Raw genomic sequence first — 13,461 nt, forward strand, 5'->3', positions numbered from 1 at the left:
AGAAGCTTATGAAAGTTATTTTAAATCGTCCTCTTGTTGGTCACCATAGAGAGTCCGTCTTTGTGCGGAACCGATGCATGAAGCCTTTTCTTTTACTTGTATTTTTCAGTGGTAGCTATACTTTTCAAAGAATGGTGTTGGTTTCATGTGGCGCACTAAAATAAATTTTCTGGTCTGAGTGGATGTTCCTAGAGACAAACCTTCACTATATATTTGTAATGAATATATGATTTTTTAAAAGTAATCAATTGGGCCCATGCAGCATAAATACGTGGAAATAAGATTAAATTAAAATGAGATTTCCTTTATTGTCCCACAATGGGGAAATTCTCAAATAGTTGGAAATCATAGGCCTATACATGTCTGTTCGATTTTTCCCCCTCTAGAAACACAAAATATGTGTTGTCTTTTTCTTTTTTTTGAAGCAAACAGCCATACATTACGAAAACAAACATCACAGTACACCGTGAAGTGAGCTTTAAGTCTCTTATCAGCAGAAAAAGAAGATGCTTCTATACTCTTCACATTAAAAACACTTGAAACAGAAACATTAAACAGTTCATGCAGTTGGTGTTTTGCAACGAAAGTCGATTAATCGTCAACTGATAAATAGACACTGAAGATGGGAATTAAATTATTCTTTTCAGCAATATCAGCATTTTACTGTAAGACACAGTTGTTTTCATTATTTCTCCTAATTATTTGAAGTCATATCATTTGATGAAGCTATATTTTATGGCAGGTGTCATGGATGCAGATCAGAGGGGTATAAAGTTATTTTGGCAGAGCGAGATTTAAGCTACATTCTCAACCACATAGCGAGGTCACTTTGATCTGTTCATTAGTTTAAGCTTACGTCTTTGCGAGATCAGATAACAAGAGTCATTTCAAGGCTTTAAAAAGCCTCAGTGGCTTTTGAAAGCAGATTCTTTTGGTCAGCCTGGGGCGATGTGGCTTTGGGGGTGGAATTACCTCATCTTGAAATTTCCTCACATCGTTTTTTTTTTTTTTTCGTCTTTTCTTAAACCATAGCCTGTACAACATTGTTGCTTTTTTACTCAATAGCAGATGATTATGAGATTAACTATAATTATATATTGGTAATCCTGTAAATCGTATATTGATCCTCTACTAGTAAAAAATAAAAGACTATTTTTAATATCTGTGCGCTCCTTTTCTAACTTTAATCCATTTTCTTATTGGCCAACGCACGTTTCTTTAAATAAAACATAATAACTGCAAGTTTTCATAGAGAAATTCTGGTTTGATTGCTTTGATTTACTCCATTCAGGTGTATTAGCCCACACTGCAGGGCGCATGCGTACTGCACGACAGTCAGGTGAAGTCGGCAAAGTCGACCTCTGATGGTTTCACTCGCTCGAAACGTCTCAGTGGGATTGCTGTGAGTGGAGCTCTGCAGATGTCTGTGCTGGAGAGGATAGACTGGAGGGTGAGTTCATTCGTGTGTTTTCCTTTTCCAGCCGAGTTAATTTAGCCCAACCTGCATCGTGTTTATCGCTTTTGCTGCTGAGCCGAAATTTGTTTTATTACTTTCCACCATAATCACCTGTTCTTCGCGCAGCGCCGCATGCGCGTTTGAATAAACCCGACGGTAATGTCAGTAAGGCCAGGGTTTACCCCCTCAAAACCTTCAAGTCTTTCGCTTTTAGGCTGCTGGATTTCAAACCACTGGTACTTGTTATGCTTACGGTAACATAATAGTTAGGTATACATCTTTTTATAATCTCTACAAAATAATCACAACAATAATTTATTTTATTAAATGGTAAAAGAGTCCCGCAGGAACTCAGAAATATCAAAAAGTAAAGTAAATGCAGCTAAACTAATCTCACCAGTGAGTGCAAACATATTCCAATATTAACATAACGGGCTATAGATCATTTACAGTATATGAATATCAAATGAATATCACAGTGACCTTATAGCTCTGTGGTATTTGTTGGTATTCAGCAGTCTACAAATAAAAAAAAAAGAACTTTGGATTTTATTGAGTTTTATTGTGAAAAGCCACATCATAAAGGAGCCTTAAAATATCTCTTATAACAATAAATATGCACATTGCATTTAAAGCAACCAACTGAAAAAAAAAAAAAACTAGAATGAACTTTTTCAACGATTTGTGTTTGGTCACGGATCCATTTAACCTTTGCACCTGACATCAGCTGAGCAGGTTGTCAGTGTAGTAAAGTGCAGTTAAGTTAAAGTGACAAGCTGAGCGTCAGGACTGTTCGAAACTCACTGTCAGGCCACGCGTGACTAACCTCCTTTATGTCTGTTCCCTGTCTCTTCCAACGTAAAATAACATTTAATCAGCGCGCATTTTGCTCTGTTTCGCATCACAACAAACCAAGGACCAACACGCAAAAAAAAGAGATAATCCTCAGTCGCCCACGTCCTGTTGTTCCCATGGACAGCAGATCATCACAGCGTGGGTGGACGGACGCCACGGGCTGTTATCCTAAAAGACAAAGGTCTGTCGAGTAATCTCACAAATTATAATCTGACATTCAGTAGGCCTACTCGACAAACCATTCAAAACAATTAGAGAAATGCCTAATGGACATACAGCAGAGCGTTACTTTCTGTCGAGGAAGGAGAAAGGCCTGCTTTAGAAAGCTGAATTTAAGAGGTTTAAAACTTAACAACATAATGAATAGTTAGGTCGCCATAATTAAAAAAGAAGGGCAAAGAAACACCTCTTGTCATCACTTCGGGATATGATGAATCTCAAAGCTTCAAAGCAGCCTTGTTTTGGACATTGCAGCGCTCCACCAAAATGGAAATTAAGTTAAGAAAGACTTATTTGTTGAGATCCTTTGAGCTTTGGAGGTTTTTGAGAGAATAATGCCGCTAAACCCTCGGGCTTATTTGCGGTTTGAAACAAGCACTTAACCACCACCACTGTGAAACATCGACTTTATAATGTCAGGGATTCATTTGAATGCCCATTATTCTATTTCGGTATTAAAACCGTAGAGCTGCAACATCTCGCGGATTTTCACGTCAAAAACGTGGCTAACCAAAATCATTTGGATGCATAAAGAATGTAGGCAACAGGAGGCTATTTTTCTCCTGAACTTCTCATAACGGCAACATCAATGCTAATAATTATTATTAGAATTCAAAAAATAGAATTCAGATCAAAATCATTCAAATCTGATCCTACTTCAGTGTTAGGGTATAATTAAAAATACTTTGCAACACTTGCTAATTGCAAAATGTAATTTATATTGGTATATCCTGACTTTAACATCAGTTATAAAATTAAGTTTTTCTTAACCTACTTTAAAAAAAAAAGCAACAACAACAACTCGTCACCACCGCTCTGTCAAAACAAATGTAGCTTATCTTCTGAGGAGCCTGATTATGAAGAACACCATCAAAATTGTAGAACACTTCGAACCGAACAATGTGATTGGCCGAGAGGCAATCCACCAAACGTCACAACCACATCATGAGGTACGACCGCTGAGCAACCCGGCAACCCGTCACTGCAACATTGCTTAGTCCTAATTCAAGAAAAGAAAAAAAGCACGAGGACTTAACAAGAGATGACGTTAGTTGGACGCTTAATAATAGGGGCCAGCATTTAAAGAACGAAATCTTTGAAGTACTCAGTTAACCAAGTGTTTCGAATGAAAACGAAACCTAAAACAGAGCTTACACCTTTACATTTCAAAGCCGCGCTTTCAAATCACCGGATGGGGTCTCAGGATAAACAAATGCACTAAAACAAACTGGTCCTGAGAGACTTTACTCACTGCAAAGCCGCGAAAAATGGGTTACAGTAAAGTCATTGGCTTTAAATATCTGACAGTGTACTTACGGACAGAATTCTGATTGGACCGCTGTCCCGCCAATCAGCAATATTTTCATTTCCCATCTTCACTGACATCACCGGGCAGGGTGACGCCCAGTCGCTGCTGCTGTGCAGATAAAGTACAGCGCTCATGAATGCGCCAATAAGACTGAACATTGCAGTTTTGTCCATAAGAGGGAGTCAAGTTTATTATATGCACTGTTTTCGCCCACCTCCACAACAGAGCTACAGAGCACATTGACCAGAAAGGGGGAAATACTGCTTGGCAACTATCATTTTCTCTCATAGTGGCTGTGGAAACTTCTCTCTGTGGTTGGATAGTCGATCGGTCAGTTCGCCCCTAAAGCCTTCACCCACAACTTCGCCTCTTCGTCGCAGCTGAACAACACGGGGGTCATTACCACAGGAGGCTCTTCATTTTTTTCGTACCTGGATTAACTCGTAGACGTCAATATTTTATTTTTATTGTTCTTCTGATTTCGTGACGGAGAGCCCTTTTCTCTCTCAGAATGTTGTGGAAATTAGCCGACAACGTAAAATATGAGGATGACTGTGAGGTGAGTTTCGAGAAGATGTACAAAAACAGGGGGGGTGGGAAAGCGCCTTTATTGACATCGGACAAAAGTTTGATGTTCAACGACAACGGTGATTTCCATCATATGCTAATGGTAAACATGTATAAACCAGCATAAGAAGAGGAGAGATGAAAACTGAAAATCCTAAACAGCCCGCACTACATAACTGGCCACAACTGGAGGGCAAAAGCCCAAAAGTCATCCAAGTTTTGAAAAACAGTTGAGGCGCAGAGCGGAAAAAACAAGGCGTAATTTTTCAAAAGAAAAAAAAAAAGAGAAGCACAGAATTATTTCTTAAACAACATGATAATAATAATTACCATATCATATTAAAATAATAATAAAATCCAAAAGTAGCAAAAGGTAATTTTTACGCAAGTTAGCCATTATTATTTTGTGTCATTATAGACATTTTATTATGACTTAAACAACCAATTTAATTTAAACAAAAATGCACCTTTCTGTCCCATACCAAATAAGAATAATAAAACATAGCCTACGTTAATATTAAATTGATAGTCTAACCACATTACGCTCTTCATTTATCCTTTCATTCAGTGGACCTAGTGTCCGTGGGTAACAGACACGTATTCCCTCGGGGGACAAATGTCACCACTACATGCCATCTTGTTGTCATTTCTCACAGCTTCTCTGTCTCTTCCGTCTCTCAGGAAAGGCACGACGGCAACAGCAATGGGAACCCCCGGCTGCCTCACCTGCCCGCGGTCAGTCAGCACCTCTACAGCCCGTCGCCCTCCCTCTCGCACTCGGCCAGTTCGGACTTCCAGCCCCCGTACTTCCCGCCTCCCTACCAGCCCATCTCCTACCCGCAGTCCAGTGACCCCTACTCCCACCTCGGAGACCCTTTCAACATCAACTCCATACACCAGTCGCCCTCTTCGAACCAGCAGCAGCCGTGGCCTGGTCGACAAGGACAGGATGGGCTCGGTGCGCACGGGAGAAGCGGCCTGGCGACTCAGATCCTGGGCCTGGAGGGAGGCTCATCCGTGATGAGGAAGGAAGGGTTCCGCCGGCCGGAGCTGCTGCCCCCACACGCGCACAGCATTGAGTCGTCGGTTATTGGTGATAACATGGGGATGCACGACATGGGGCACGGACTGGAGGATGTTCAAGTGAGTGGGTTTGATTGAGATGATTCTTTGAAATTACACTTTAGTGGCTGAGGTGTGTGGAAGTCATGTTCACTTTACTAACAAAGGCAACCAATTACCGTAATACAGTTTTTAGATCCAGTTAAGGCAGAAAATGAGGCTCAAGATAACTCCTTTACAGCATCTTAAATAGGCACAATATTTTGATACCTTAAGAAAAAACAAACAAACAAGAAAACAGTCACCTCTATCAACTGGTTAAGCATGTCATCCCCATATTACAGCTAGATTGTTATTATTATTATTATTGTTCTTTGCATAAAAGAAGATGGAGAGAGAAAATAATCTGGATAGATGTTGATCATTTTGTCAGAAACTAATTTCAGCTTGCTATGGCTTTAACATTGTATTTTTTTTTTTAACAGTACACTATGTGATGGCTTATCGGTGCTTCTTTTCTTTTCTTGTCTTTATCAGCATGTAGATGACCACAGTATTATTATGGCAGATCAGACAGTCATCAAAAAAGGTGAGTGTACTCTATGTATGGCTAATCTAATCCACGATTGCAACCAACCACAGTTCTGTTTACTTCACAAGAAAAAAAAGTTTTGAAACATGCTGCCTGGGGTACATGTGCCTATGTACAACCAAATAAAGATGCAGTAATTACTGGCAAGGGCTGGAAATTTACCGTAAGGGCTGTATTTTTTTCACTCTTTCACCCATACTTGGAATTGTCATAACAATTACTTCTATAGTGGCATGTCAGGGCACTCAGTGTGAGAGTACAGCAAAGGAGGAGTCTTGTATTTGTGCTTGCACTGCATACACTGATAATCCTCCTAGCCATGAGCTGCACTTATCTAAGCTTGATATGATCCATAGCCTATTCTGTTGGTGAAGGTGCTTGAATGGATGCCCAGTGGGAAAGAACTGATCCCTTTCAAAAAAAAAAAAAAAAAATGACAGGCTATTGACAAGACATGAAAACTGAGCAATCTCGCAACCTCTGTGTTGACTGTGAGAGAAGAGGAAAGCTTTGGATCACCTTTAGGCTGGTTAAGCTTGCAATTGCACCTCTTTTCTGTTAAGTTTAACAGGAAATCATGAGTTGATCTTGAAGCAGTGTTTGGCTCAGCAGAACCAGCTTTTGACAGGGTGTGGCATTAGGCTTGCATGTGAAGGACAGTTTAGTAATTTGTTGGGACATGAAATGTTTTGAGGGAGATCTTAGTCCTGCTGTTTTGTCATCAGGGCTCCATTTAACAGACTTTGAGTCAGAGGAAGATTAGCCAAAGCAACGTATTGCATTCTCCATTTATTCAAACCATATGCAGATAGATAGATAGATAGATAGATAAATATTTATAAAGCTATGATATATTTTATCATAAAAAGTCAGGTTTTACCTTTCATTTTAAAATATAAACCTCACTCTTTACTTTCTCCCTATCATGTCCAGTGCCACAGTGGTGTGGTTAATTTAATCACATTAATGTGTGCTATTTTACAATAAATACAGTGTTATTTTATTTTGTTAAGCAAAACAGCAAAAAAGTGTTACAGTATTTCTATGCATAATTACAAGCAGAAAGCAATTTGCACAGCACAGTAAACCAACCAGTGTTCAGTTGTTTCGGAAATCAGTGATGGCTCATTATATTGTTCTCATGCTTTAGGACACGCTATGGGCAATCTAGGTTTTCCACTTGTAAACAATGGCATGTCATTCCCAGCCATGTGCCCCAGAGGAGCCTTGAAGTACTCATATGACTGTGATTTCTGTCTCAGTATTAGGACTGCGAGGTGGCAGGAACCTTGATCGCTTACAGAGGACTTATTATCAGGGGGGCATTCTTGCGGGTGAGGATGAAGATAGCTCTGTTTTGTAGTGTGCTGTACTGTTTTGTTTGTCCGATTCTTGTCAGTGCTTTTGTGGGGGGGGAGGTTTAAAAATTTCATCAAACAAACCAGCATAAAACACACACAATTTCTAGAATACCTAGAACTTGTGAGATCAAATAATAAACAGTACAGAGGTGTATCTGTGGCTTAGATGAAGGACAGTCTGTATGTGTGTACCTGTTTGTGGATGGTGTTTGGCATGAGGGCATTTTAGCTGTTTAACCATCAGGCATCCACTGTTTGGAAAACCACACGATATTTCGAAAGTCTTTCCGACAGCAGAGTGTTCTCAGTCAGGCCGGGCTGCATACACACTCTTCCTTGTGATTACGTACAAGAAAACACAGATTCCCTGCTGCACAGAGGGGATTATGATGATTAGAGCTTATGTACATACACAGAAAAGTGTATACATAAACAAATTCTTTCACAAAACCTGATCTTTTGCCTTTTCTTTTGTACTTCTTCACTCTTCAACTTACCCACATTTTCTTTGTCTTCACCCTCCAGGTCCTGTCACTTTACCCAAAGGCAATGCGCTGGGTCTTCCTTTCCAGAAAGAGTCCCTGCTGGGCATGGTATCAAACCCAACAGAGGTATTCTGCTCCGTACCGGGCCGTCTTTCTTTGCTGAGCTCCACATCCAAGTACAAGGTTACCGTGGCCGAGGTTCAGAGACGTCTGTCACCCCCTGAGTGCCTCAATGCATCGCTCCTGGGAGGGGTTTTACGCAGGTCAGCGCTCAAACATGTCAGCAGGCTGGATTAAATGCTATTTCCCTGTTGTTGTTTTTAAGGTCCTCACCATAACACATGAGTATAGTAGTAACTGATCTGATGAAAGCTCGGGCAACTAACCCAAAGATAATTTCCTTTTTAAATTTTGAAATTCCATTTTTATTAATAACCCTGTCATCTGCAAGCTGTTGATAAGGTTATCCGATTGTCTCAGATATAAATAGTTGTCAAACTGAGGAGTTCCAGCTCTAGTGATCTGTAGACTAAAGCTCAGCAGCCCATGGGAAAGGCTTTTCTGAAAGCACAGCTTGGCTCATTTGGTCTGGCTCATCAGTTTTTTGTGTAAGGTTTGTGACATTCTTTGTGCGGTTTGCAATTTTGGTTCTCTGCTTCCTCTGGGGATAGGTTACATCAACATAGTTAGTACCAATCTAAAAACTCTGTGGGTGTGTTTTTGTGTTTGTCAGGAGTTGCAGCATGGGTAGCTTCATCTGTGGCAGGGCAGTTAACCTTATGGCACATATGTTAGTGCGGCAGTCTGTCTGTTGAGGGACTGCGAGGTTACAGTATGTACTCGACAACCCTGACCAGAGCATTTTGTGCTTGGAGTGCATGTTTGCCACTTCCCATGTGCGCGTGTTAATGCTGACATGCGCACACACAAAATCACAGACATTATAAGTAGGTCATATAGCAATAGGAGGGGGATCGTTAGCAGAGGGACAGCACGGGAAAGGCGATGAAGGGGTGGGGGCACTCACACACCCTCGCCTCCCTAAAGATGCACCCGCCATGGAGAGGGAGAGGTTGCCCAGCCAGCCATGCAGAAAACTGAAGAGTTAAAGCGCTTCTGCGGCTGTGTGTACGAGTGATTTCTCTGCTATGTTTCGGAGTGGAAGCATCAGTTGTGTCAGGACAGCTTGTTGGCGTGATTTATTTGTTATCAGAATCAGAAGCCTTTATTGTCATTGTACAAGGAATACAACAAAATAGTAACAAGAGTTTATCAAGTGTCAAGAGTGCACAACGAGATCTTATAGAAGAGTAAGTGCAAGGTCTCCCCTGACAGGTCATGTCTGCAATACCTTCTGCCGCTGCAGTCACAACAGTAATGCAAACTGATATTGTTTGTTCCTCCCAGTTTATGAGTAAAATGTCCTTGAAGGAAAGATAATGTGTGAAGAGACTTTCAAATGCTGTATTAATTTCTTAATCCTCCATTAACAATTTTCTATAAACTTCGAGACATTGCGTGAAAAAAAAGATTACAATCTTGCATCACGCATCAGAATTTCTTCACAACTGTAGGCTTGATATGTATTTGGTTGTTCTCCTTCTGCAGGGCCAAGTCGAAAAATGGAGGGCGCTCTCTGAGAGAAAAGCTGGATAAAATTGGGCTCAACCTGCCTGCAGGAAGAAGGAAAGCAGCCAATGTCACTCTGCTTACTTCACTAGTAGAAGGTATGACATGTTACTCAGCAGTGCACAGCATCCTCTAAGGTGTAATTGCCGTTTGGAACGACTGGAATGTCACTCTAACAGTGTGAGAATGTCAGTCTCATTCGCACAGTGTTTGTGTTTTACGTACTGTACAGAATCTTAAGCCATTCTCCACACGCCATTCATTGTTGAAACACTCCGCTGTATAAAGACAACGTGAATAGTATAAAGTTTTCTTTTACTCAAGAAGCTTTCTTGGTGATTCTGTCATTTTGTGACTGAGCTGATCTTGTGTTCTTGAGCCATCAAAAAAGACCTGATATAATTCAGCTCAGTTGGCTCAATTCTATCACACTTATGACTGCTTACCCAGCACTGTAAGCTACACATTGTCTGAAATAGTCTTTCTTTTAATGTCTGCACGATGTAACCTGGACAAAAATGATTTCATGTCAGGGAGGTGTGTAATTCCAATGACAACACCACATGACACCTTCACGTTCCCTTGTCAATGATATTAAAAAAACATCATCAGTCATACCTTAGCCAGACAGTGACACTTCACCATGGACACATTATCACATTAATCATCTGCCGGGGGCTAAGGTAAAATATTTTTCCTGTCGTGCTGCGTACGCACCTATTTTTTTTATGAACAGGCTGATGATTCTGTGCAGGCGAATGACTTGAGGCTTGTGTTATTTAGAGACCTTCAAAGCTGAATTGTTATCTTGTGTTCAACTTGCCAGGAGGGCTTGCTGACCTTAAAGCTTGTGCTTCTGAATAGCTGTCCGTGTCCTCAAGTGGAGTGCGTATTTATCAATAAGTGGTGCTGTTAGTGCCGTGGGCGCTATCTGCTAGCATTTAACCACATAAGTCCATTATGACCATGCAAGTTAAACCACCTTCAAGACAGAAATATATTCATCTCGCTAGCTCTTGTTCCCTCAAGCTAGAAGACTGAGGACAACTGATTATTCTGTAGTTCAGCTGCTTCACTTCATGTGCCTTGATGCTTGTGCGTATCAGGGCCAAAACGGTGCTGCTAATATAATGCTCTAAATCGGCAATTTGCTGAGGCCGGCCAGCTTTCCATATGATTTTTACCCAGTGAGTAAGAGAATATGCAATGATATTTGTGGAAATAATATTAATCTTCATATTTTCATAAACTGTCTGACCTGGGTTGAGAGGTGACTTTCTTTTCTCTTACAAGGTTCCTTTATTCTTCTTCTCCTTTTAGGTGAAGCTGTTCATTTAGCAAGAGACTTTGGCTACGTCTGCGAGACAGAATTCCCCGCAAAGGCAATTGCTGAATACCTGGGCAGGTCGCACGTGGAACGCAACGAGGTTAACTCTCGCAAGAACATGCTCCTAGCTGCCAAGTAGGTGTTTTATATGGATGATTGCAATTTGCATTGCAAGTTCCTTTGAACTTGTTCTCAGATCACAATGAATCAGTAAACGTAGTTAATATAAGCATTTTCCCTTTCGCTAAACCATTCTGATTTTCTACTCTCAGGCAAATCTGCAAGGAGTTCACCGACTTGCTCACTCAGGACCGTTCACCACTGGGAAACTCTCGACCGGCCCCCATCATGGAGCCTGGAATCCAAGGCTGCCTGACCCACTTCAGCCTCATCACCCACGGCTTTGGCTCCCCAGCCATCTGTGCCGCCATGACCTCACTTCAGAACTACCTGAACGAGGCGCTCAAACAATTGGACAAGATGTACCTGAGCTCCGGTAGCGACACCCAGGGATCCTCAGACAGTGGGAGTAAATCTACCGACAAAATGGACAAGCACAGGAAATGAGAGCTCAAAGGAGAATCCTTATGAACTTGAGACCCCGAGTCCCTTCATCTTGCTGCCCCCTCTACCCCTTTTGGACTTTAAAAAAAATCAATATTGATTGATAAGTATTGTCATTTTGAGAGGTGACTTTTTGTATGACTGTGCGTGTGCATGTGTGTGTACTCGCACTGTTGAACTTATATTTTTTTGAGAAGTTGATGATTCCTAAGAACTTGTCACTGCTGGATCAACACCTGTGGTGAATGCCCGTGCACTGGTCCTATGGCATAATATACACCTTATCATATCACTATGCAGTTCCATACAGTTGCCAATGTGCTGATGCTACAACCGTGAGACCTGCACTCTGTTGACAAGAGCAGGAAAAGAATAAAGTGCGTACTGTTTTATGCTCCCTAGAGGACATCATTTCAAGATGAGCTGCTGTGGCTGTGAATTCCTCTCAGACCCCCCCAACCCGTACCCCCACCTCCCCACCCCCTGCTTTATCTGGAGGCAAATCCACTGATTTCCTGTGTCTCAATGGACTTGCAAAGGACAATTTTTTTCATATGAGAAAGAGAGGGGAGAAAATCGACTTCTTTTTTCTGTGCTTCATTTGTACAACCACTTCAAAATGACTGCAGTGTTATTGTGCTTTGTTCCTGAGAGATGATTTGAATCTTATGTAGGCCTGAATGAGAAAAGACAGTTTTTGGTTTGTCAGTCTGTGTTCGACCCAAATCCAGGGACTTTAAAGCCTCTTCAGTGTTCATGTGGATTATGGGCGTAACAATGCTTCCCATGTTATTCTGTCTTTTAAACTTGGCAGCAAGAACACGTTATTTTTGTGACCACGTGATCATTCTTAGTATTTAAAAACTCCAACTTACCGTCAGCCTATCACCAGTTCAGTCCTGCCAGAGTGTACGTATGTTGTGAGAATGTGTGTAAATGTATATATTTCTTTCTTTAAAAATGTTTTTAACTAGACATTAAATTCCAAACATAGAATTTTATCCAGTGTCTTGTCCTGGATGTAAATATTTTCTAATTTATGTTGTAATTTAATGGGCTTGTGTAAATAATGGTATCACTCTGGTGTATGGTTTCACTTTTTATGATGATGTGTTAAACTTTTATAAATGGGTTAGTTTTTTTTATCAAGTAGAGGTTAGGAAGTGGGCATGATATACTTTTTTGAAAAATATCTTTAAAAAACTGTTTCAGGAAAAATAAAAATAAAATGAAAGACTGATTCAGTGAGTCAGTGATGTTGCCCGGACCACACGAACACACACACACACACATTTTTTGTGCACTATTGTTCTTTAGCCTCCTTTTAAGCAGTATTTTACAGATGATGGTTAAGTCATGTGTTGGAAATATTTCTATTAATAAGCAGCAAAGAAAAGTCCCCAAACTAATGGCAACAATAGCCATCATTATCTGCTCTCACTTAGTTTCACAAATAGGCTGTGCGGCTCAGAGAAGGCAAAGACCTCAAAAGTACATCATGTGATGAATGATGAAAGATGCACAACTGAGAGCCGACAAATGGCTTGTTTATGTTTAAACTTAGCAAACTATTGACACATACTGAATACTGTATATTGTTCCAAGAGCCCATCCCTTAACACCCTCTCTTCCTGCGCTTGTTGTAGTGCTCGCTGATATTTCCTCTTTCTTTTATAATTCCTGCATTTCTATTTCCTTTTCGATTTTCTATTTCCACACGAATTCAATCTGCTTTCAGTTTTGATGTATAGTTATTCTGTGGGAATGTTGTGCCACAAGTGTCGCACTGCAGATGATTATTTTCTTTGATGTCTGTGAGAAAATGTGTAAAACTGCAGATGGGGTTTACATGTGGCGCAAGGTTGCTTAATCATAACTTGCCGAGCCAGTCTCTGCTGATTCGTGTGGTCTGTATGGTGGCCCTGAAGTGACAAACGGAGCAGCAAATCCAAAAGCACAACGGCATTGGTGAGACCCAACTTCACCAGAATAGGTAGGAAATGTGTTGCGCAATGACTCCTTTTACACAGTTTCC

At 40.8% G+C, this 13,461-nt stretch overlaps 1 protein-coding gene across 4 annotated transcripts; it reads left to right on the top strand.

The window, feature by feature from the left end:
• Positions 1–1,315: 1,315 nt before the first annotated feature.
• On the top strand, positions 1,316–12,666 carry tfap2c (transcription factor AP-2 gamma (activating enhancer binding protein 2 gamma)). 4 transcript variants are annotated; one of them, XM_046383174.1, is made up of 8 exons: positions 1,316–1,450; positions 5,088–5,549; positions 6,006–6,057; positions 7,323–7,394; positions 7,947–8,169; positions 9,515–9,633; positions 10,856–10,997; positions 11,135–12,666. In XM_046383174.1, the coding sequence occupies exons 1-8, from the start codon at positions 1,421–1,423 to the stop codon at positions 11,427–11,429; spliced, it is 1,395 nt and encodes a 464-aa protein (XP_046239130.1). In that variant the 5' UTR covers positions 1,316–1,420; the 3' UTR covers positions 11,430–12,666. The 4 variants fall into 4 exon arrangements, with proteins under 4 accessions (XP_046239130.1, XP_046239132.1, XP_046239129.1 ...); XM_046383173.1 differs by lacking the exon at positions 1,316–1,450 and adding an exon at positions 3,921–4,398; XM_046383176.1 differs by lacking the exon at positions 7,323–7,394 and having other exon boundaries at positions 1,328–1,450.
• Positions 12,667–13,461: the final 795 nt, after the last annotated feature.

This window comes from Scatophagus argus, chromosome 3, assembly GCF_020382885.2.
Source record: "Scatophagus argus isolate fScaArg1 chromosome 3, fScaArg1.pri, whole genome shotgun sequence".
Lineage (NCBI taxonomy): Eukaryota > Metazoa > Chordata > Actinopteri > Scatophagidae > Scatophagus > Scatophagus argus.